Source organism: Aplidium turbinatum, chromosome 3, assembly GCF_918807975.1.
Source record: "Aplidium turbinatum chromosome 3, kaAplTurb1.1, whole genome shotgun sequence".
Classification (NCBI taxonomy): Eukaryota; Metazoa; Chordata; class Ascidiacea; order Aplousobranchia; family Polyclinidae; genus Aplidium; species Aplidium turbinatum.
This window is the reverse complement of record NC_137474.1, coordinates 15,636,267-15,659,188: the sequence shown is the minus strand read 5'-3', so window position 1 is coordinate 15,659,188 and position 22,922 is coordinate 15,636,267. Positions and strand designations below refer to the sequence as shown.

The following is a 22,922-nucleotide window of genomic DNA, read 5'->3' as shown; positions in this document are numbered from 1 at the left end:
TGTTTTATTTGTGCTAAAGTTACACAAGTTCCCATACCGTCAGGGAGACAACGAGACGACCATACGGTCTACTAAGTTAGTCAATTGCCACCCTACGGAAATGACGATTTTGCCATTTAAAATAAGCTTAGGCTACAAGAGAAAAATAGAATAAAACGTTCCCGCGCTTCAACATACGCACCAAAAAAAAAAACATATTTAAGATAACGTAGGCCTAAACACGAAATTCCAAGAAGCAAGCAGAGATTAATCAAGTTTCCGACTGAACATGTTGTAGGCCTTGCATAATTATAAAACTGGCAAGTTGGTTTACATAACATATCACTTACGAATTACGATGCACTGTAGCTTTGTAGCCTAAAATTATCGTTTTGATCTGTTTTTTGAAACAATGAAATGATGTTTTTTAGCCTACTTGGAACCTCTGACCAGACCATTGGTCCCAATACCTGCATGGACTTTTTGCCAAATTCTGTGTTTGATCTATTTATAAAATAGTTGTTGCTTGTTTGATATCTTGTGTTATGCTGATGAATGGATGAAGCATTGGTAAATAAATCACAATACGTAGACGGATAGCCTACTGATTCATATGTTTTTTTATTTCAATGTTATGTATGTCTTTTAGTTTCAAGATGTTCATTTTGAAAAATAAAGAATTAGTGTGAGCATAGTAGTTTTGTTTCGTAACTATTCTGATAACCTTTTTTTTGTAATTTTATTAATGGATCCAGTAGCCTACACTGTTACAGTCCTTTCCCCAACTTGATATACAATATTGCAAATGACAGTAAATCAAGCGAAACAAAAGACAAAGCCTAGATAAAGTTATTCCTGGTAGTTTCGCATAGGCTTTTTGCCGCAGGGCTGGTTACCGAGATTGACAGAGTGAAGTTTCCGATTGTTGAAGTCTTGTTGTTGGGAAATTATTTCATCCTTTAGATGCCGCTGAATGGAGAGCAGTCCTTAGAATGCGTTGCTCAAGCGCAACCCCTGAGACTGGAACCAGCGCCGCTTGATCTTGAAGCTTCTTCGTTCATGAAGTCACGATCTAACCAACTGAGCTAGAGCTATCGGGACGGACACTCTGTCAATCTTGGTGACCGTCCTGCGTCAGTAGTTTAAATACAAATCTCTACAAAATATGCAAAACTGCCAGGATTAAGCTCTCTCGGTCAGACAGTCCTACTAGGCTTATAAGCATACGGTATTGTAGAAGTGTAGAACAAGATAAAAATTTCATTTCAACTACTCATTCCAACTCAACTACTTTATTCAACTACCTTTTTAGTTCCATCACAAATAATTTCTTGACTATGATTGGCTAATCCTATTATAGCCTATCACAATAAAAATAGGCCCTTGCATCTACATTTCTAAAGAAAAAAATTATCATGTTGCTGAAAGGGAAACTCAATCTATTGCAGAAATAGGCTACGTGTGTACCAAAATCGATTTACACAAACACTATCAATAAATTGCGCTGGAAAAAATAGAGGATAACACGCCAAATAAATCCATGATTATACAATAAAACAATACTTATATCAAGCTCAATAAGCAGAAGGGGAGTGTTGCATTTATCTTGAAAATTTTGGCAACACTGCATCGATCATTGTTTTTCTTTGACTCCTTCACTTCAAGATGTATCGTAGCAATTTTAGCAAATAGTAATTTTGGAACAGTGAAGTGAGTAAGTGAGTGACTCCTTGAGGTAACTGCGAGACAGATGTTCTTAACTTTGATCAAGTGAAAACACGTTAATATATTTTTGATTGATGGTGGAACCTCTTTGAAAGCTATATCATGTCACTTTCGCATACCTGACACATTTCTGATCTTTGTAGATTGAATGAGATGGGCCTCCTTTTCATGAAATTTTTTGTATACTAGTTTTTTTGTAATTCTAGTTAGTTATAGAGTTAACAGCGTTTAGCAGCTTATTTTTTCAATTTTGAAAATTTTCCAAAACCATAGCCTGGCATTACAAGATCACTAACCCAGTGAGAAAAGAAGTGTAAAATTTGCAAAGATAATTAATAGGTTGGCATCTAGCCTTTTTGCTTGTGCATTAAAGATGGCGTCTGCAAGTAATGGAAGTAAAATTGAATATGATCCACTTAAACCAGTAAATGAAGGTATGTTAGTTTAATGCATTTCTTTATTTGGTACCGGTAAATTCAACAATTACAACTGTTGTATTGAAGACGTTCAATTATGAAAATTCATTGAATTTTATTTTAGAAGTTTGCCTCCTTGTAGAAACTTTGTGTTAATATTATGACAATACCAAAAAGGCTTTCACGCACGTGTTTCTTGTTTTGACTTATTGTGAACAAAATTGCCAACTTATGTTTGTTATTTATGTTAATTATTTTTATTTTTCAGCTGTGGCTGAATACAGAGTCATTGAGGATGGAGCATTAGCACACTATTTACAAGAACGAGAAAGTATGATAATTGTTTATATTCTTTTTTAGTAATTTTGTTTTTTTGTTGTATCTTTATTAAATTTGTTGTTGTAATGTAATTGCTGAGCACTGTTAACGAACAGCTTGTAATTGAGTTTATGTGGATATTCAGCTTCCCACTTTGTTGTAGTGTTGGAAAAAAGGTTTACTGGACTCATGTTACCGTATGTTATGTTGACTTAAAACCTAAGAAACTTATTAATATTTAAGTAAATAGCCCTGCCCTATGCATGTGCTGTAAAAGACAAATAAATCTAAATTCATTAATGTTCTTTATAGTTGAACATCATCATGCACAAAATGTTGTGCAACGTCGAACTGTAATGGGAGATATCAAAACAGCAAAAGATTTACAAGATGAAGAAGACAGAAAAGCACGGATATTAACACTTGATGAACAAGAAGAATTGTGAGAACTTGATTATCATGCACATTTTCTATCAATATTTGCTATTTTATTGCATGGTGGTCTCATTGTAACTTATCGCCACGGATACCAGCACTATGTAGGCTAATGCATATTTCTTTCTGGTATATACCAATAATAAATAGACTGAGTAGTTAGAGTGTCTACTTCAGGCTACCAAGAGCACACAACCGAAAGTTAATAGGAAATTTAATGATGTTTTGAAATATCATATAAATATAGAGATATGTTTTTTTTATGTCTTTCCTATCTTTATTCTTTGCATTTAAAGTCAGTTGTATCATAGCAAGGTTCAGAAATTTATTATTGTGGCTATAATGAGTATTCTTTGAAAAATCAACTTTTCATTTAAAAACAACTAGGTCTAACTGTAGCCTTCTAAAACTTCAGGAAAGATCTAGATGGCCAGCTTGCAGAAGAAATCCAAGAGGAGCTTGTTCAGAACCATGTCAAAGAAGAAGAGGAAAGAAAGAGAAAAGAAATACGAGATAATGTAACTACATAACTTTGAATTAAAATAATTTAGGCTATACACCAATTATTTTTTCTTCTACTGTGGTAATATGATATGTGTAGATTGAGCAGTATCATTAGTTGGCTGTATTACCAATTTCATTTTTTTACCTTTCTGTATTTTAGGGCTGCTGTATCATCACCAATATGACTCGCAACAGAATGTTTTGTCACCTGTATAACTTTTAAAAGAATAAAGTTAACATTACTGCTTGTTAAAAGTGATTATCACCACAACCGATAATAAATAGATAATACTGCACATGAATTCAAACATCCTTCTTTACATTAAACAGTTTATAAATTGTTTTTCTGTTATTTTGAGGTTATTTGCTGTTGCATTTATTCCATGTTAATCTTTTTTGTTTTTCTACAGGAAATTGCAAGGAAACTAACAGAAAGAGAAAAGCGACATTGTGAGTTTTGTGAAATGTTAATTTGCTTATTTAGTGTAATATTGTTTTTTCAATATTGAAGGTTGAACAATATCTTATTGTATTTAAGATACTTAACAGAAGACTTGTGTGTTGTGATTAGAAGAACTTCTAATATGTATAGAATTTTCAAAATTGAATACTTGCAGACTTAAGGCAGCAAGAGCAAGACCAACGTCTAGCTGCACAAATGGCTGACATGAGAGTATTTAGTGGGGGCAGGGAGAGGCGACATCCGGCATCAGATGAAGTGAGTAATTGTGATTTCATTTGTCAAGTAAATAAAATAAGCCAGGTTCGAAAACTTGTATAATTTGTGATTGAAACTTTCATTGCCATAAACACGGGTCACTATCTTATTCAAATAGAAACTTTTACGTGACAAAAACTATTCAGTTTAAGTGTTACCAGCTTGTTTTAGAGGGCTTCATCTTTTTGAACTAGTTTTACATCTTAGGTGTTCAGATTATATACTGTATTAAAATAATTTTACTTGGTATCTTTGTGCTTTACCTTAGTTATGTATAAGAGCAGGGGTCCGCAAATAGTGGGTCACGACCCAAATTTGGGTCGCGAGACCATCCACAGTGGGTCGCAAAACGGTTTAAACTTACCATAAATATAACTTGTATGGCAAAAATAAATACAATCATATAGTCTTTGATGTGCTGAGTTTCGTACAATTTGGTAGGCTACAAGAAAATTTATACTTTCGATTGTAGTACAGTAGTTAAGCCCACGGTTATATGATATAGGCTAGCCTGGAAGACAGCTTGAGCCTGGGCATGAAAACTCTCTCAGCTTATCTCCAAAACTGGCAACTGAAACTCAGAGAAACCAAAACTTTGGCGGAAGCTTTCCACCTACACAATCGGAAAGCTGATCATGAGCTACATGTTCAGAACAATAGAAAACCTCTGTCCTTCTGCCCCGAACCAAAATACCTTGGGGTGACATTAGACAGATCGTACACATACCGCCACCATTTGGTGTCACTGCGCAAAAAAATGACATCCCACGCTGCACTACTCAAGCGCCTGGCAGGCTCTAGCTGGGGGGCGAGGGCTGACACTTTGCGTATAGCAGCCTTAGCCTTTGTCTACTCTTCAGCAGAGTACTGTGCACCTGTTTGGTGCTGCAGTGATAACTGCCGTAACATCGACACTGCCATAAACACTATAAACAGCGCCCCCTGCGCACAGTTACCAGATGCATGCGTCCCACACCATTGGACAATTTTGCCATTCTCACTGGCATTCAACCTGCTGAGCTTCGTCGTGAAGAAGCCACTCTGTTTCTTGGCCGACGGGCACTAGAGCCTAACCATCTTCTCCACCACAAGATCTCTGCTCCCCCAAATCAAGACACCTATTCGTGCCAGCCGATCAACTCTGATCAACGAAGCAGATGAACTTCATCTCTGCGGCTACTTGGGCGGATTATAAATGAAATTCTGAAGGGAAGTCAAGTACGAAGTACCACCAGACTCCATTCGTTCATCCCCGAAGCTGACACAGGCGACACATGCCCCATCGGCCTGACACTACAAAGACAAGCATGGGTGCGTCTCAACCGTCTTCGTACGGGCGTCGGGCTTTTCCGCTCAACCATGCGCCATTGGGGAATTGGCCTCTTCCTCCTCCTATAAATGTGGTGCCGAGGAACAGACCGCAGACCACATCATCAATGACTGTATCATCTTCAAGCCACCTAACGGAGTGGAAGGTCTGCGTGTCATGGATGATGAAACTAAAGACTGGCTGCTCTCTAGTAGCCTTCCAGTGTAGTCCGGGAACATCTTGAGTCTGGGGTGGTAAAAGGATAGAGTAGACCCTCGGCCCCAGAGGCTTGCACGACGACGACAAAGCCCACGGTAAATAGGTCCACCCGCTTATTAAGCCCAATTTGGTCCATTCCGGAATTACTGAAGGTATAGGAGTGGTAGCAAATTGTCCCCCGCATAAGCCAAAATCGTCCGGTCCCGATGTGGCCTTAATAAGCGGGGACGATCGCATTGGAATTGATATTAATTTGCAAAGTGTTTTGTGCAAAACTATATACTTCCGAAACGTTTGCGTCGCATAGATTTCGAACGATTGCTTTTTGGGTCGCACCAAAAAGTATTTGCGGACCCCTGAATTAGAGTATTTTTATGTTCCTGATGTTTCGAGATAAAGACCAGGCTTCTTGGAAGCAACATGGATGATGACATTGTCACTACTTTTACAACTAAAGAAAAGACTACAGAAACGTTATTATTTTAATTTTTGATTGTCGTTAATAATGTGAAACAATTGACTAATCTAATCGCCCAGTTTTTTAGTTTCATAATTTAAATGTATTATGTTGGATCAGACGTTGTACTTTGAACACTGAACAATTTTCCAGGAATTGGCCAGGCGTTTGCAGGAGCAGGAAAAAGAAAGGTTGAAGCAAAAGTCCGATAACAAGGAGCACATTAAAACAGTCATCGAGATGCAAGATGCTGAGTTAGCCAGGTGTGATGTTCTGGCTGCTAACACTTACATAACTTAATTCTGTTCATGGTTGTCAAAAATCTTATCAAATGATGCGTACTTTTACTACTTACCGTACATTTAATTCACGTGCATTTGTTGAGATGACCAGGTTGTGATATTACTTGGCTTCATGGTTGGCTTGGTTGCTGTCTTAACATGAGGCTGATTTTAAATTGATGGATGATTTTTCTAAACCCAGATTTTTGCATTTAAAGCAAAATCTACTATTGACTAGAATTTAGACTATATTTAGCATTGATCAAAATATGAACAGTTTTTTTTAGTTAAGTAGCATTGTATTTAAAATATTTTCTAATTTTGTACTCTTTGTCAATTAAAAAAGTTATCTGTATTATTGCTGGAAAAGTAACCTAAAAATCATTCCATACTTGTCTCATTGTGACAAAAGCATTTTGATTATATGACTTTGTGTGCAACAAGGTGTCTCATAACTTGCATTGGCTGCATGCAGATTCATTCACGAGAAAGAAATGGAGGAAGCGGAATGGATGGCAGAGCAAGAAGGAAGAAAAAAGAAGAAGTCAGGAAAGCAGGTGAGCTGATGAGAGTTAAAGAAATTCACTTTTATTCTGTGGATAATAATATTTTAACTCTTCAGCCACGGGGGGAACCACATTCAAGATATCCTCCACCTGATGTTGATGATTGTCGCCACTATGATCCTCCTGAGATGAGGAGATCATCGAAAAAAGGTCCTAAAAGACCTCCTCAACCCCAGGAGAGAGGTGGTGAAGCAGTCTCAAGAGCTGTTCCGGTTCGGTCGACAGAGATGTGAGTGGATAATTTGTGATAAAACTTATCAACAAATCTAATAAGGCTTGCACACTTGAAGTAGGAGGGTGGAATGACGCAGCATATAAGGCTTTCCAATAACTCAAACCTGGTTGAACACTCAGCTTAAGCTGGTTGGTGATAGACACCGCTCACATCTACCCAGGGTGTAATAAATTTGGTAGGCGTAGTTGATAAAGGAAAGGCGGCTGAAGGAAAGAAATTGGCCACCCTACTCTCGTTAGTGCTGAAGGTATAGTGTGATGAGAAGCTTATCCAAAGCTCAGTAATTGTGTATGGGATTACTTTTTTACACTTGAACCACACTAATTTCGCTTTTTTCGACACCGTCGTGAAAAAGTTTAAAGCCGTGAACAAAAACATGACGATAACAAACAAAGATCAAGGACTTGAAGGGCCAAGGCAGCGTTCGATAGCTGTACACGGATAATACAGACCAGTTGTCTCTAACAATAATCACAGAAAACTGGAACAGATGAACAAAACCACTTCTGTTGTTCCATAGTCACCAGGCACGATAGGAAACCAAGTTTAATAATTTTGCTAGAACTAAAGTAACTTTTTGATGCGTCCAATTGAACCGTTATCACATTTAACATTATTTTTAGTCCTCTTGATCAACAACAACGGCGCTCTGCTAGGGAGCAACCTTTGCAGCATCACACCGATCATCACTCAAGCAGTGACCGACCTCGAAGACCTCCTCAGCCCAAGGATCACAATCCTCCAACTTCCTCCACTTCTCGAGATCATCCAGACTATATTAGAAGTCGCGATTTAAGGAATTCTCACAAGCACAGTGAGTCTTCCGATCAGAGACATGATCGTCGTCAAAGATCTCCAGGGAAGAGCAGATCCCGGGAGCATGTTGATCAAAGACAACATGATCGCCTGCATGATCCGCCATCTGAACGATCTTCTTCAAGAGGTCACAGAAGTGAGGGATCAGGAGATGCCGATGATTCTGACAATCCCTGGAAGAGATTCCCACATGGAGCAAGCGCTGCTCCGGGTAAAAGGTGTTCAAATTGCAGTTACCATGATTTCATTTAGTCGTTCTGTTTGAATAAAGTTTTTAATGAAAGCATTGGCAGCAATGCCATGTGCGTTCAACTTTGCATTTGGTTGTTCGCGTTTGTTCAGCAAAAAAATGATTGCTTACTTGCAAGCGAAATGTTGGTGTAGCGGTTATTCGTTAATTTTCTTCAACGCTTAAAATTTCATTTCATTCTGAAGACAATTTATGTTTGATGCAAAAGGTGTTACACCGTGCTACTTTTTAATTGCCAAGTTTGATGCAATGAAATAACATTTTGGGTTTCAAACTCTGAATGAAATTATTTGAATTTTTTGTTTAACACAGGAAAGAGTAAACTCATGGCTTGTCAACTTGGACTGCTAAAGTTTTCAAGTAACTTAAAAGGTCTATCTGGTTTGAATTAGATGATTGAAACGGTTTTGTAACTGTTGACACTACGCAGGTCATTCTGGCGATGACATCACCTACGGTGAAGGATTTGCCCGCTTGACGGAGCAAGAAGCCTGGAACAGAGATCCTAATTTTCGGGAAAGTGCGAAGCGGAAAAATAAAGGGGACTGCAAGCAGCAATAAATTCCAATTTTGTGTCAAATCATATTTGTAAAGGTCATTCCTGATCTTGTACTGGTTAATGCAAAAGTGATTGGTCTCTTTATTCCGTCGTTTGCTCATATACCTGTTTTGTGCTATTGTGTGTCAAAAAGCAAGGGATTTTAGATCATAGGGATGCGAAACTACATCCGTAACACTGAAAGGATTACGTTTTTTCATTTACAAATTAATGTACTTTTATGGGTTATATAAATTGAGTGAAGTTAATTTTAAAGTAATTTAAGGTTGTTTATTGAACACAAGCCAATAGCGAGGCGTAAAAATTGGCAATTAACTCTTCTGCTGTTGCCGGAAAAGCGTAGCTGCGCGTTATATTTATGTCCCTACGAAAAACGTTCAGCCAGAGATATGACATTGCGGGATGCGAAACTACGTTTTATGTCCACAGTTGAAGGGCACATCTCCATTCGCCAACATTTTGTCGCTTTGTTAGAAGATTTTTGTCAAGAAACCTTAACTTTCTTCACAGTGTAGATTCTAACGATCTGTATTAGCCTGATGCTGCGGATTCGTGGTGGATCCACCACGAACCCGCAGCATCAGGCTAATACAGATCGTTAGAATCTACACTGTGAAGTAAGTAACGATCATGCTGCTAAAAGCGAAACTCAATCAATCGCTTAACCTTAATTTTGTTCAAACCCAATGCCACTGCTCTTACATAAGCCTGTGAAAACTACAACATTTTGACAAGTGACTCTTCTAGTCTGGCGGATAAGCCAGAAGCGAATATAGTTTTTGCATCTTCTAATCTAAAATCTCCTGTTTAGCTTATGAAGCAAAATTTTGCCTTCAGTTTTGTGATGATTCGATTCACTTCCGTTTGTAGCCAACTCCTCGACAGGGTCATGGATGACCTGCACTATGACACTTACTACTTTCACAACCGAAGAGTTCCCTCTTACAACTTGGCATTAGAGCATACACTACAATGAATTTCAAATATTTGGCGTGAAAATTTAAAAAAGATTCTTAAAAATCACCCGTGATGTTTACATGCAACGGTTGTTGTGGTATTTTCGGTGGGTGTGAAAGAGCTTCACTCAAAACATAGCCAATTATTAGCTTCACCATTTCTCTAAATTTAGGGTAATATAAGGGAACGTTCAAATATTACGTAACTCCTTCGGGGGGGGGGGGGGTATGCAAAGCGTTACGTTAGCGTCACATCGGGGGAAGGGGGTTCAAGCAAAACGTTACGTAACGCTTTCGAGTACGGAATAGTAGTTTTTTGTGCTGAATTCGTAGTGAAAAAGGGTTACATGGGGGAGGGGGGTTAAAAAACGTTACATGGGGGAAGGGGGGGTCCAAAATTCGGAAAAAAGGCGTTACATAATATTTGAACGTTCCCTAATGGAAATTGCTTTTCAAGTCCAAAGTGTTTATCCATTTTTGAAAACGACGAAAAATGTTATTTTTGGAATCAATTGCTTTGCAATATTTTTATACAAATGCTTGTCTGGTAAAGGAAGTGCGAGCAGACGTACGTGAAGTGTTTGTAACGTTTTGCTAACGTTTCACGCACCACAACAAAAATAATAAAAGACAATGTACTTTCTGTTAGTGATGGTAAAAGACAAAGGTTTGGTTATCCCTATTCAGAATCATGTATAAAATAATTCGTGTTGCAATATTCATGGAAATGTATCCATTGTAAACTTCTGTGTTTTGTCTTCCGTTAAATTAGCTTAATGAGCTAAGTTCTTTTGTGACTTGATTTTTCATATTTTTTTCAGAACGTATAGTAGGCCTAGTGTGTTCTATTCACATGTTTTGTGTTCTAATCTTCCTTATTTTTTGTATCAACTTCACACTATTGCATTGTGTACTACGTGTAGTTGCATCTATTTTCTGCATTTGTTTCACTATAACATTTCCAGTTTTGCTTTTAGTTGAAACTACAATCAACTAGTACGTTGCATTTGCATCTTTCGAAAGCAGCAACATTATTATGCCATCGTCCAACTCTAACTGCCTATACTCATCAATAATGTAATGTTTGGAATGGTTGGCAGGATTTTAGCGTTTCGCTGCAAAAATTGATTCAAATTTTCATAAAACAAAACCGCTGATGCACTGCAATCTTATTTTAGCCAAGTGAAAACTATATCTCACGTTTTGCAAGCTAGAATTAAATTATTTTTTGACCATTGTTCTGTGCAGCATTTGCTCTATCGAAGAATTCCCTTAAAGTTTTATTTTCCAGCAGCATTCTCGCATCTACCATAGTTTTTATAGGTTTACTGTTTATACCATTCTGCCAATGCTACATTTCAATGTGATTCTCTTGTAGCAGATTTAACGAGACTCATTGCTTTGTTGGCCGTTTCAGCCAAATGTTGTTCATTATTTTACCTCTCGTTACTTTCCAGACCAATCTTGTGTTCTGTTGTTATTTAATGTTAAACGAAGTTATTGATGCTCATCGACAACCTCTACCGACAGAAGATAACGTTTGTATTGACAAAGTTAACAACTGTGTAGCTTTCCCTTTGCTGCTTTATCAAATTTGTTGTAATTTTTTACTTGGCAGCTCCTGCGGATTCACCCTTGTTGAACACATCACGTTGTCTCTTACTAAACTTTTTTTAACAAAAGGCCAAGTAGTCGTGAATCTGGATAGGATAGCTGAAGATTACGTTTGCAGTATGCCGTGGTATGCATCATAGACACGTCTGGTGGTTGCAATTAAAAAATTCACACTTTTTACTACACGCCCCAAGAGTTACACACTCTCGACGAAATAAGTTCCAAAACGTTTCTGTGTAAAGTTTTGACAGAGAGACGGCTAATTGAAAATAGTACTTTCAAAATACCATTTCGCACGCTTTGTGGTTCTAATCAGTTGTTTAAATTTTGTTGTCAACTTTCTTGGATATTACGGTGCTCTTTCGTTCCATATAGTGTAGCGGGCAGGAAGAACAAACCACACTGGACTGACCCGGTCCGCATTGACTCATCGTTGCGGTAACTATTGCAACATGAAGTAAAATTGTATTCAATTCAACGTCTCGTGTGCAAACTGGATGTTCTCAGCTCTTAAAACAGCATCCGATTATCTCCAAAGTTCCGTTTTCTTCATAAAGCTCATAGATTGCACAAAGCTGAAAACATTCTTGACCGCATACTATCAATGTTGCAGCCTGATTGATGTTTATTGTAATCGGAGATCAATACGAACTCATCCGGAACCACACTTCCGTGATGTGTGTCCCGCTCAAAAAAACTTTTGTCGTTCCACAGGCTGTTCAAAGTATTGATTGACTCGTGAATGTCAGCATATTGTTTCCTCCATCCCGGTCATCAAATCAGGTTGTTCCTACACCGACGTCTATAAACATTCAATCAATGAAAAATAGCTGACTGGGATAAACTTGAGGTTTTTGCGTTACCAGTATGTTTGATAGTTTTGCGACCGCAGCCTTGCCATGTTTAGTTGTTTACGGGTGGTTGGTGTTTGCCAATTCCGTTGATTTGAATCATTACTTGATGTTGCGTTGCTGGTGCATAATACAACCGCCCTTCAACTCCAATTCTTCGATTTGAAGTTTAAAATCACTGAGCAGGTGCAACCAAAACCCAAAACGAAAGATTTTAAGTTTTGAAACAATCGGTACCACGTTTCATTCAAACTGTTACCTACCATAATAATATCATATAGCGCTGCAGCATATCGCTGGTTTGCATTCCTCTCTCGTCTCAGTGCAGCCGAGTACATTACTACCCTGAATCTATTTCTTTACTGAATGTCAAGCAGGAATATGATTTAAAAGCCTGTGGTGTGACCTAACAGGGTTTCAATCATGTTGAACAAGAAGGCTGACAAACCTATCATACCAGGAATTGGCAATCAACGGGCCGCTGTGCTCTTTGCTAGCTAGACATTGCAGCGCACAGAATGAACTTTCCTTGATATTTGTGAGCAAAAGTGTCACAAATGTGTAGTTGCCTTGTGACTCTTTGATGACAAGTTTTAAATTTCGTCCAACTTATTTCTGACCGTCATACCGAAAACATACTTGTCATTTTGAGGTTTAGATGAAAGCGAAAAAACCCTAACTTTGGGATGTACCCTACGCTGACATAAGGAACATACAGTGAAATACGCTGCTCCAAGAAACAAGCTGCCTACACGTAACTTATGACGTATTTCCTCGTCACGAGGTTTATTAGAAACACGAGCCTCGTCATCGACATCTGGTCTAGGTCACGTGTTACTACTTGGTCTAGCTTCTCAGGATATTACCCTCGGGCACCTTGACAATAGCTTTCTGTTGACTACATGCTTGGTCGTATGGAAATGCTGGAAACTGGAGGTTTCGATTCTAAACATCTGGAAGCGACCTGTGATGAGACGTGAAGTTAAATCAAAAGACAATTACATTCAACGACTCCACAAACGTTGGAACAAAAGTAAAGAATACAACTTCTTAGCTGTTAAATTCGAGCATAGCAGACCGTCTTATACGAGGCTACATGCAAACGCGAAAAAAAAAATACATGCAAACGTTCGTATGTGTGCTTAATTAGAACATGATGGAATCTCAGAAAAACTATTTGTTGATTGCAATACTCAAAGCAACCGGCTCAGCAAAAACGCTGAGCACATCATCAACAAAAGGACGCCACAAACTTAAGCGTAAATGCTTTTATTATAATGAGCATTCCAAAATAAGAAAACATTAATTGACCAAGCAAAGTCGCTTCTGTGGTGATTATATTTTTGCTGATCGAGCTGCCAATGGAGCATGGCACCATCTAGTGGTCGCCATGAGACTGATTAAATCTTTATCCTCTGACTGGGAAAGCTTTGTTGAGAGCTTAATCCTGGCAGTTTCGCATACTTGTAGACTGCAGAGGCTTCGAATAACTGACGCAGGCCCATTCACCGAGATTGACAGAGTGAAGTTTCCGATTGTTGAAGTATTTTTGCAGGGGAATTAATCCATCAATTACATGCCGCTGAATGGAGAGCAGTCCTCAACGTGCGTTGCTCAAGCGCACACCCGAAGAGTCGAACTAGCGCCGCTTGATCTTGAAGTGTCTTCGTTCATAAAGTCACGGGCTAACCAACTGAGCTATCAGGGCGGTCAAACCGGTGGAAATTGCATTCATAGCAACAACGATTGTGACAAACTAAAATTGTGCTCAATAACTAACTTACTATGTTCAAGAGTGAGCATTTCAATCGTTATTTACAGCAAGAAAAAAACGTAGGTCACTCAAGTAAATGTGATCGGCAACCTTCTAGTAAGGTGCTTCACTGCTCTTAAGCCGGCAGTCCTCCAAGCGAACCCAACATAAAACTGCGATTTTACAACTTGTGCAAAGAATAATGTCATGCATGGAGTTTTCCATAATTATCTTTCAATACAAGGTGAATGATAAAGATAAGAACACCAGGCTATCCTCAACGTTCAACATATTCTGGGTAAGAGGCTTCAAATGCTTCTCTCGCGAAGGATTAACTTATTGCTATGTCTCGTCGAAGCTGTACAGATTATTTTTTACAAGGAGTGAGTGTAGTTTATCATAAAAAGAAGGTACATACAACAGTAAATAAGATTCCAACATAAAGAAACAACAAAGTGATGTGAAATAAGATTAAGTATCATATACTGTATATCCGCCGAGACACAATGCAGAAAATGTGTTAAGACATTTCGGCTAGTCAATGTTTCGAAAGCAAAACTAGTTTTATCATCATCAACGCTACAAATCGAACATTCATAATACTTAATAATATTCGATTAAATGTAATACCACTTGGAGCACTGATGATGAAAACAGTTTAGTTATCTAAACGCTTAGGCCTACTAACATGAGTTTGGTATCTCTTCTTTAGGCTCTATCATTTTCACGTAGATTGACCAAACAATACATTCAATTAATACTGTAGTTGAGTTCAAACAAGATAATTCAGGTCTTGTATTCGAACACAAAACCCAATCTACAACTTGCATGCTTGATTTGAAAATAAGCCTTCGAATAGCAGTTGGTAAAGAGTGTGATTCGTAAACGAATCCGACTTCACCAAAAGTCAAGTTTGTAGTTCATGGTTCATATCAGGCACAGGCTCCATAGACACTTTCATCGCTGTATGCGATGTAGACGAAAAAATCTTCCTCGTGATGTTCCTAAACAAGATTTAAATTGAAGTCATATGTTTACTGCAAAAGCTCCAATATAAAACCAAACAGATTGACGAATTCATAGTTAATTCTAAGGCCCAGTAATAACTGTCGTAACTACTTTATGCAATGAACTAAAATTGTGCAGTGATAAACTGCGAAATGCGCAGTGACGAAATGAGTGTTTTAGGTCGAATAAAAAAACAAGGCAAACAAAACACAAAGCCGATTAGTTTTATGTCGTCAGTTTCATTTTTTCTTAAAAAAAACAATCAGTGTAAAATAAATTTTGTTTGAAGTTGTCTGATCTATGTAATAATGCTCGTCTGGGCTTTCATCAGGTCATTTACGCAGTAAACGTGAGTTTTCGCAGAGTTGTAGCTTGGTAGTTAGTAGTGGCAATGTTGCAAGTGAACATTAATAAAAAATGCTAGCAGTGGCGGATCGTGCCATGGGGCTGCAGCCCCACCTGAAGGAAAGAGAAGAGGGAAAATATGTTTTCCTCTGTGTTTGTCCGACCCGGTAACTTTTTTCACTTAAAAATTGCGGATCGAAAAATAAATATTAAAAGTTTCGTTTGGCAACACCGATTTTGGGCAAACGTCTTTGCAGCCCGAAAATCTGGATTTCAAGCGCTCTGATTGCCTAAAAATTATCCTTGAAGCTCCACCTCTTTTGGTATTTTGCAGCAATTTTTTAATCTGTTGGGGCTGCATGGAAAACAGCCCCACCTAACCGAATAACTTTAAAGACTTTTTAAAGTTAGTTTTTAAATCCCAGGGTAGCGATGAGCCATGAATGTAGAAGTGTTAGCTGTAGAGTTAGGGTATTCAACAGGTCATAGGAAGTGCTAGGGCATCCAAAATCACTTGAACCTTGTAGGCTAGTCAAGACTAAGCTCAATACTAGTAAAGTTTGTCTCCAAAGCAATACTGTTAGTTTTTTTTAAATACAGCTTAAGAATACATCAACTTTTCAACAAAGTTTAAATGCATTTTTTTTTAAATTTGGGGTAAAAACATGCTCAAAACGCACCAAATTTAATGCAATTTTTCAAATTTTTTGGGGGGAGTCCCCCCGCGAAATCGTTTGCAGCCCTACTGCTCACAAACAGCACCAGCCGCCACTGAATGCTAGCATTATTTGAAATACTTTTCTGAGTTGAATATTCTTAAAATGATTGTGCACAGTGATTCAAGCAAAACCAAGAGCGAGGTACCGAAAAAGCCGCTTTTGCTTTAAGCTTACAATTTTATAATTTTTATCCCATATACCATTATTAAACTGTCTTTTAAGAAAATGTGCAGTAAAATAAATTTCTTAGAATTAACAGTTAACTATAAACTGGCCACGGTCTTTCTTTGGAACTTATTGAAGTGGCACTAATTTTTAAATTGCTCTCAAAACATAGCAATTAAGTCTAGGTATGAGCATGATCAATAAAGCATTGAAATTACCTGATAAAGTTGCCCCATAGGAGTGCTGGTAGGTGGAATAACATTGTTTACAAAAAAAAACAATGCATCCTCAGAACGGAGATGGATTCTCTTGCGAATCAGAAAATAAAATTGTCCGACTGCAATTGAAAAGACAGAATAGAATTTACTGTTCGGTTAAGTATTTAGTGACTAACAGAAAATGCACTGGCCTGTTGTAAGAGTAAAAATTCTAAAAGGGCTATAATATTCTAAATTTTGTTGATGCGTATCTACTAAATAAATTAATGTTTCTTCTAAATCAACAAACATAGTCACTATTGCCACAAGTATTATTCAAATATTTATCCATTATTATCCAATATATATATTATATATGATGAAAAAAAATTATTGCAAGTCAGAGCATTAACAAAACAAGTGTTAACTGAAATTAGCTAAGTATGAAGTGTTCATTCAGTTCCATGGTTTACATTCCAGCCATACACCATTACACCATAGACAGTTTTAGACACACATGCATAACACGGCAGATGTTATTAATGCTTATATACTGTATAGTGTATATACCTGTTAACTCAGCTGGAACCAGATACTTCTTCTTATCAAGATCTCCAATGCTTGCTTTTGGTAACTTTTCAACAATTACCTGAACAAGGTCACAATTTAAAACACTATTGCAGCGTCACATAATATGTATAATTGTATATATTATAGAACGATTGCACTGTCCAAACTAGGTACCCTGTCACAGTTCCATGCACACAGTATGTACTTTTTAAGTGTCAATATTACAACTAATTCAACATCATCCACAACTTCAAGTAAGGATTAACCTCGCATAAGATTGAATTTATTCAATACCAACTAAGGCAAGTTGGGCTCTTTCAATTGGGAAGCCGCCCGACCCCGATAGCTTAGTTGGTTACTGGTTAGTGTGTGACTTCTGGAACGAAAAACCTTCAAGATCAAGCGGCGCTGGTTTGACTCTCGGAGTGTGCACTTGAGCAACACAGTTAAGGACTGCTCTCCAGTCTCCATTCAGTGGCATGCATATAATAGATGGAACAATTCCTCGCAACAAAACTTCAACACCGGAAACTTTACTCTGTCAATCTCGGTGACTGTCCTCCATCAGTGATTCAAAGCCTCTACAAGTATGCGAAACTGCCAAGATTAAGCTGTGCAAGAAGCTTTCCCAGTTAGAGGATAAGATTCAATCAATCAATTTAAGAACAAAGCCACAACAAAAACGAGGATTAAATGCAAAAATATCCTACAGGGTTATGTATAGCCTTTCTTCAACAACATAATTTCCCTGAAGCCATAAACAATTTAGGTTGATTTTTAAGAAATTACGTGAAGCAAAATGTAAGTTTGTTACTGGGCCCCCATAGCCTATATATGATATTATATATACCACTCATACGCACTTCAGTGCAAACAGGATTTGAAATGTTTCAGCATATGTGAAAGTGTTCAAAAATATATAGGCCTACCACAGGAAATATTATATAATACATGATAGGTGCAGATCAATATTCACAATCGATGAACACATCATCAGCATATTTTGAAAGAAACTGCAGTCTATCCTAGGGTTGCCATACCGTCCGGAAAATTCCGGACATGTCCGGAATTTCGGGTTAAATTTTGCGTCCGGGAGGAATTTAAAAAAATGTTCAAATGTCCGGAATTTTATGATGGGCGTTTTGGGGGAATTAAAATTGCGGGAATAATCCTGTAAATTAGGGGTGTCCTAGAAAATTCGCTCAGCCAGCTCATTTTACTGTATCTGCAATCGTACTGTGCACACTGCCAATCCAGAACATTGTTATTTCGTACCGTGTGCATTTTTTTTACTACGACGTTGTACGGTTTTATGATGTAACAGAGCGTTTTCCTTATCAATGATGTTTACCACTTAGAAGTCAGTGTTACCATTTTAGTTATTTTAAAACCAAATCTGGTTTATTTTGCAACCGTTTGGTTTATTTTTTTTTCGATTTGGCTTATTATTTTTGCTTTTTCTTTTTTTTTTTGGTTTTTAATTTGTTTTTTTAACATACTTTACGTCAGGTATTCGGTTCGTTGCAGTGATTATTTCACTTGAACAAATTTTTTAGTTTATTTCTGCTTCAATTTGGCTTATTCTGGTCTTTTTTGTTTAGCTTCATGTGTCGTAATGCGATTTATCAGTACTGTATGTTGGTTTATTTTTTAGTGTATTTCTGCTTCAATTTGGTTTATTCTGGTCTTTTTTTAGCTTCATCTAGTTTATTTTTATAAAACCTTGATGGCAAACACTGCTTAAAACTTTCTGGAGCTTTGGAACTTTCTTAAACTTATTGACCGTTGTGCTGAATCAGAATTGGTTAGATATAGATCACATGCTGTGAAAATTACTAGAACATTCCAACAGTCTATAAAAGCAGGCGATTTCGCACATATAATCAGAGATTTACTTAAAATGTCATAGAGGAGGAAGCCTAGTGATTTACTTAAAATGTCAGGAACCATTTGGTTCAGTTATTCTGGTGGTTAATTACTTTGTTTTTAAGATTATGCATTTTAGTTGGGTTGTATTTATTGTTCATAAAAAAAGATATTATTTCAAATGGCTAATTCTAAACGAAAGTGCACATTCACTAACGAGATGCAAAAAAAACATCCATGTTTTAGAAAAGGCAGGAATGATTATGAGGCAGAATGCTTGGTTTGCACATCAGGAACCTATATATCTGTCGTGCACAAAGGTAATGGTGATTTAAACACACATCTGCAATCGGAAAAACATCGCAAAGCAGTAAGAGGGACTGTTGCATCAACGAAAATGACAAATTATTTTGTGACAGCAGGAAGCAAATGCGAAGATGAAATCACTGCCGCAGAAGGCACTCTTGCATTTCACGCTGTTAAGCATCATCATAGCTTTTTGTCCATGGACTGTACATCTGCTTTACTTAAAAAGATTTTCCCTGATTCTAATGTAGCGAAGAAGTTTAATAGTGGCCGCACAAAGACAGAAAAAGTTGTTACTAGCGTACTTGCGCAATATTCTATTGATGCTGTTCTGAAAAGTTTTGAAGAAAACGATATCGCGTATTTTGGCGTTGCAACAGATGGCAGCAATCACAATGAACTGAAAGTATTTCCTATAGTTATTCAATATTTTGGCTGGAGGAAAGGTGGTTTGCAATCAAAATTGATTGAGTTTACAAACAAGGCAAACGAGACTGCCGACACAATAGCCACTTATGTAAAAGACACCTTAGAAAAAAGGATGCTTTTCAAAAAATGTGTGGCATTTACAGGAGACAACTGCAATACTATGTTTGGAGGACTTCGGCGTAATGAGCAAGGAAACAATGTGTTTGCAAAGTTGAAGAAAATGTTAAACCCATCATTGATTGGGGTTGGTTGTTCAGCACACGTTTTGAACAATTGTATCCATCATGGGGCTGAAAGAATAAACATCAATATTGAAAATAATATCAATAAGATATATCAATATTTTTCCATTTACACAATTAGAACTGAAGAACTAAAAGAATACTGTGAATTTGCAAATTGTGAATACAAGAGACTTCTCTCTCATAGCAAGACTCGCTGGCTCTCCTTGTTTCCTGGAATTTCAAGATTGTTAGAAATGTTTTCACCCCTGAAGTCCTACTTTTTGTCACAAGAACATCCACCAATAGTTATTAAACGGTTCTTTGAGAATGAAATGAGCGAGTTATACCTTTGGCATATTCACTCACTAATGTCCGTGTTTCATGGACGTATTCAAGCAGTTGAGAGAGAAAACAATTCCGTTGCAGAAGTGCTAGAAAATTTGGAGCTGGTTCATAAGGTGCTTGTGGAAAGGAAGAATGAAAACTTTATGTCCTTGAAGGTTAAAAGGCTTTTAGTTGAAAAAAGAGAAGAGGGTTATGAAGATGAATGTAACAATTTTCTTTCCGAAGTTGCAAACCTCTATGAGAGATGCTTGGAGTACCTGTGCAAATGGATGAAACCAATGGAAGAGTTTGCTTGTTTCAAATGGATGACCTTGAACGAGATACCAAGTTGGAAGGATGTAGATTGTAGAGCCTTGCCTGGAATATCTGATTGGTAAAGGGGTTGATGTGGACGATGCAAAGTGCTTTGACCAAATCTGTAACTTGAAGCAGTTTGTGGAAAGTTACCTACAGGACGAAGAATTTATTAAATTGCCAACGCATAAGAAATGGTGCAAATATTTCGATCAGTCTACGAACATCACATGCCACTCAGAAATTTTAAGGATTGTACAGTTTTTCTTTGCTGTTACATCCCACAATGCCAATGTAGAGAGACTCTTTTCACTGATGCAAAGTCAGTGGACTAAAGAAAGAAACAAGTTGAGCGTTGCGACTATGAAAGGCATATTGACTCTTCAATATAATTTCAAAGATATGTGCTGTAATGAATTTTTCTCATTTTTGAAATCACACAAGGCCCTATTGAAGAGAATTAGATCTTCAGAAAAATATGCATGGTCAGAAGAGTAAATTTGTAGTGACTTGACTTACAAGCGTGTCTTTAATTTGTTTTAAGCATTGCTGTTGTTCCTTTTTCGGCACAACCTAATTCTCATTTTTATTTTTCACTCTGAAGTTGAGATTTTTTTCAGTGACGGTCCGTAGCTATATTTAGAGAGTGCTTACCTTGCCTGGTGTGAGATTCTGCTCGTGACAAAAGACAATACTTTTCATTTCTGTAGCTGGCGCTTTAGCATGAGTATCGTACAACGTTTGCAGCTTTAGCATTTCGGTAGCGCATAATATATGGTCTCATGAAAATAGTCATGCACTGTCCGGAATTTTGCTTTTTCAAATATGGTAACCCTAGTCTATCCATCAATCGTGTATTCATGAAAATGATGCAGTGTAAGTTGGATTCATAAGCATGATCTCTTATTAACGAGCAGGCTTAACAGGACATTTCTACGCTTGCAGACTTCCCTCCAATGACTGGCTACCTACACACACAGCAAATTGTAATCCGCATCTCACAGTTACAAGGGTTGGATTCCATCTAATTTCACTCTTGACAGTCTTTAAACGTTATCTTTTTTAAGTAAACTTATGACTAACAAACTCCATTTTCCTAAAATCTGTAAATTGCATGCCAACTTCACTGTGCTGTTCGATCTTTCCACATGTCTATACCAGCAGAGCCTTCTTACACTCAAAATAAAATCAATGTCAGCAAGACCCAATTAATCCAGCAATTGGAACATATAAAAAATACGACAATACATACCGCTGATCCATATTACAACATGCAAAATATGTACTGGGCAACAATGAAAGGACCTCACTACCTGCTGATCAGTTTGTCAACTATATTGCCGTTCTGGAATACTTGGAATGCAAAAGCACACTGTTATACCGGTAACGTTTGTGTTTTTTCACTTCTACAATTTTCTAGACCTCTGCTATGTTTGAAATATATTGTTTTTCATTGTGATGATCAGAAATAAAAACAAACTGAACTGAACAACGCTCTCTTTCCATGAAAATAAAACATACCATATTATGGTAATCTACCGTACTTACAGCAAACATATAACCTACGGTATTAAACAAAACCATACCGGCACACGGTCAGGGTACTTTTTTCGTATCTTCTCCCCTTCAGCTTTCCTTCTGTCAAAAGTGTGTTCTTCTTTATACTGCCACTTCATCTTTTTTACAAATGTTGGTCTACATGTATTAGGGTACAGAACTACAGAAAAAAATAATAATCATAAGCTTCAAATAGAAAAACCTAGACAAAATTTTGCAGTAACATTCTACTAATCGGTGGATAAGCCACAAATAACTTTTCCATGTCCAAAGTGCCAACGATTCATTGTGATGATCTTACATTGCACCAGATTCGATCAGCTGACTACTTTTAGGAAGTAAATAATAACACAGGAATCAATGAAAAACAAACGAAACGACATTTGGGATGACCTCACAAATATTCATCCGCGGTTCACAAAGAGATTATTTCTTTTTGTTTAGAAATGTTGATGATAACTTTGCATTATCAAAAAATAAAAGTTTCATGGAAGTTTTGAAAACAATATCATAGATTTTTTAGATATGTATCGCTAAGAACAAAATTAACTCAGGCATAACATGAACAGCAGAAAAAAACAAAAAAACGCGTCATATGACGATCACGGTGCTCAACTGTGCTAGCTTACGACACTAAATAAAGTTTATTTTTTCCACAAGCAGTCACTGTGAAAACATGCTTTGTCAAAAAGATTAGGGCGGCAAATCTCTTCAAAGTAGGCTAAACATGATATAAAAAATTGCTTTTGTTAGGCTACCGGTTCAAACTTGTTGATAGGCCTACATCTTTTTCTTTAACAGCAGTTACAAACAACCAGTAGCGTTGAGAAGGGAGGTCAAGGGGTTCAATCAATCGTTTATTTATCAAAAAACAAAACACAAAAGTGACATAAAACAATAATACATTAATACATACAATCTTTAGGTTTTGTTATT

General features: G+C 37.3%; 3 protein-coding genes across 4 annotated transcripts; 2 read left to right on the top strand and 1 right to left on the bottom strand.

The window, feature by feature from the left end:
• The first annotated feature begins 1,858 nt into the window (after positions 1-1,858).
• LOC145767245 (uncharacterized) lies at positions 1,859-9,296 on the top strand. Of its 2 annotated transcripts, none has more exons than XM_082579034.1 (11): positions 1,859-2,138; positions 2,389-2,451; positions 2,751-2,880; positions 3,289-3,391; positions 3,788-3,827; positions 3,995-4,095; positions 6,234-6,343; positions 6,837-6,918; positions 6,984-7,156; positions 7,786-8,189; positions 8,659-9,296. In XM_082579034.1, the coding sequence occupies exons 1-11, from the start codon at positions 2,078-2,080 to the stop codon at positions 8,787-8,789; spliced, it is 1,398 nt and encodes a 465-aa protein (XP_082435160.1). In that variant the 5' UTR covers positions 1,859-2,077; the 3' UTR covers positions 8,790-9,296. The 2 variants fall into 2 exon arrangements, with proteins under 2 accessions (XP_082435160.1, XP_082435161.1); XM_082579035.1 differs by having other exon boundaries at positions 7,786-8,196.
• A 4,165-nt stretch (positions 9,297-13,461) lies between these two features.
• On the bottom strand, positions 13,462-22,310 carry LOC145766313 (gamma-aminobutyric acid receptor-associated protein). Its single transcript, XM_082577994.1, has 4 exons — positions 22,016-22,310; positions 16,966-17,044; positions 16,417-16,535; positions 13,462-14,965 (listed from the first exon to the last, which is right to left on the bottom strand). Exons 1-4 carry the CDS (start codon positions 22,103-22,105, stop codon positions 14,894-14,896), a joined length of 360 nt encoding a protein of 119 aa, XP_082434120.1. The 5' UTR covers positions 22,106-22,310; the 3' UTR covers positions 13,462-14,893.
• On the top strand, positions 19,013-20,512 carry LOC145765947 (uncharacterized). Its single transcript, XM_082577606.1, has 2 exons — positions 19,013-19,151; positions 19,251-20,512. Exons 1-2 carry the CDS (start codon positions 19,013-19,015, stop codon positions 20,510-20,512), a joined length of 1,401 nt encoding a protein of 466 aa, XP_082433732.1.
• Positions 22,311-22,922: the final 612 nt, after the last annotated feature.

Coding starts and splice junctions, on each gene's coding strand:
- LOC145767245 (XM_082579034.1), top strand. CDS start 2,078: ATGGCGTCTGCAAGTAATGGAAGTAAAATTGAATATGATCCACTTAAA. Junction 6,919..6,983: donor AGAAGAAGTCAGGAAAGCAG/GTGAGCTGATGA, acceptor TTAACTCTTCAG/CCACGGGGGGAACCACATTC. Junction 8,190..8,658: donor TGGAGCAAGCGCTGCTCCGG/GTAAAAGGTGTT, acceptor GACACTACGCAG/GTCATTCTGGCGATGACATC.
- LOC145765947 (XM_082577606.1), top strand. CDS start 19,013: ATGGCTAATTCTAAACGAAAGTGCACATTCACTAACGAGATGCAAAAA. Junction 19,152..19,250: donor TATATCTGTCGTGCACAAAG/GTAATGGTGATT, acceptor ATTTTGTGACAG/CAGGAAGCAAATGCGAAGAT.
- LOC145766313 (XM_082577994.1), bottom strand. CDS start 22,105: ATGAAGTGGCAGTATAAAGAAGAACACACTTTTGACAGAAGGAAAGCT. Junction 17,045..22,015: donor AGTACCCTGACCGTGTGCCG/GTATGGTTTTGT, acceptor GACCTTGTTCAG/GTAATTGTTGAAAAGTTACC. Junction 14,966..16,416: donor CTATGGGGCAACTTTATCAG/GTAATTTCAATG, acceptor AATCTTGTTTAG/GAACATCACGAGGAAGATTT.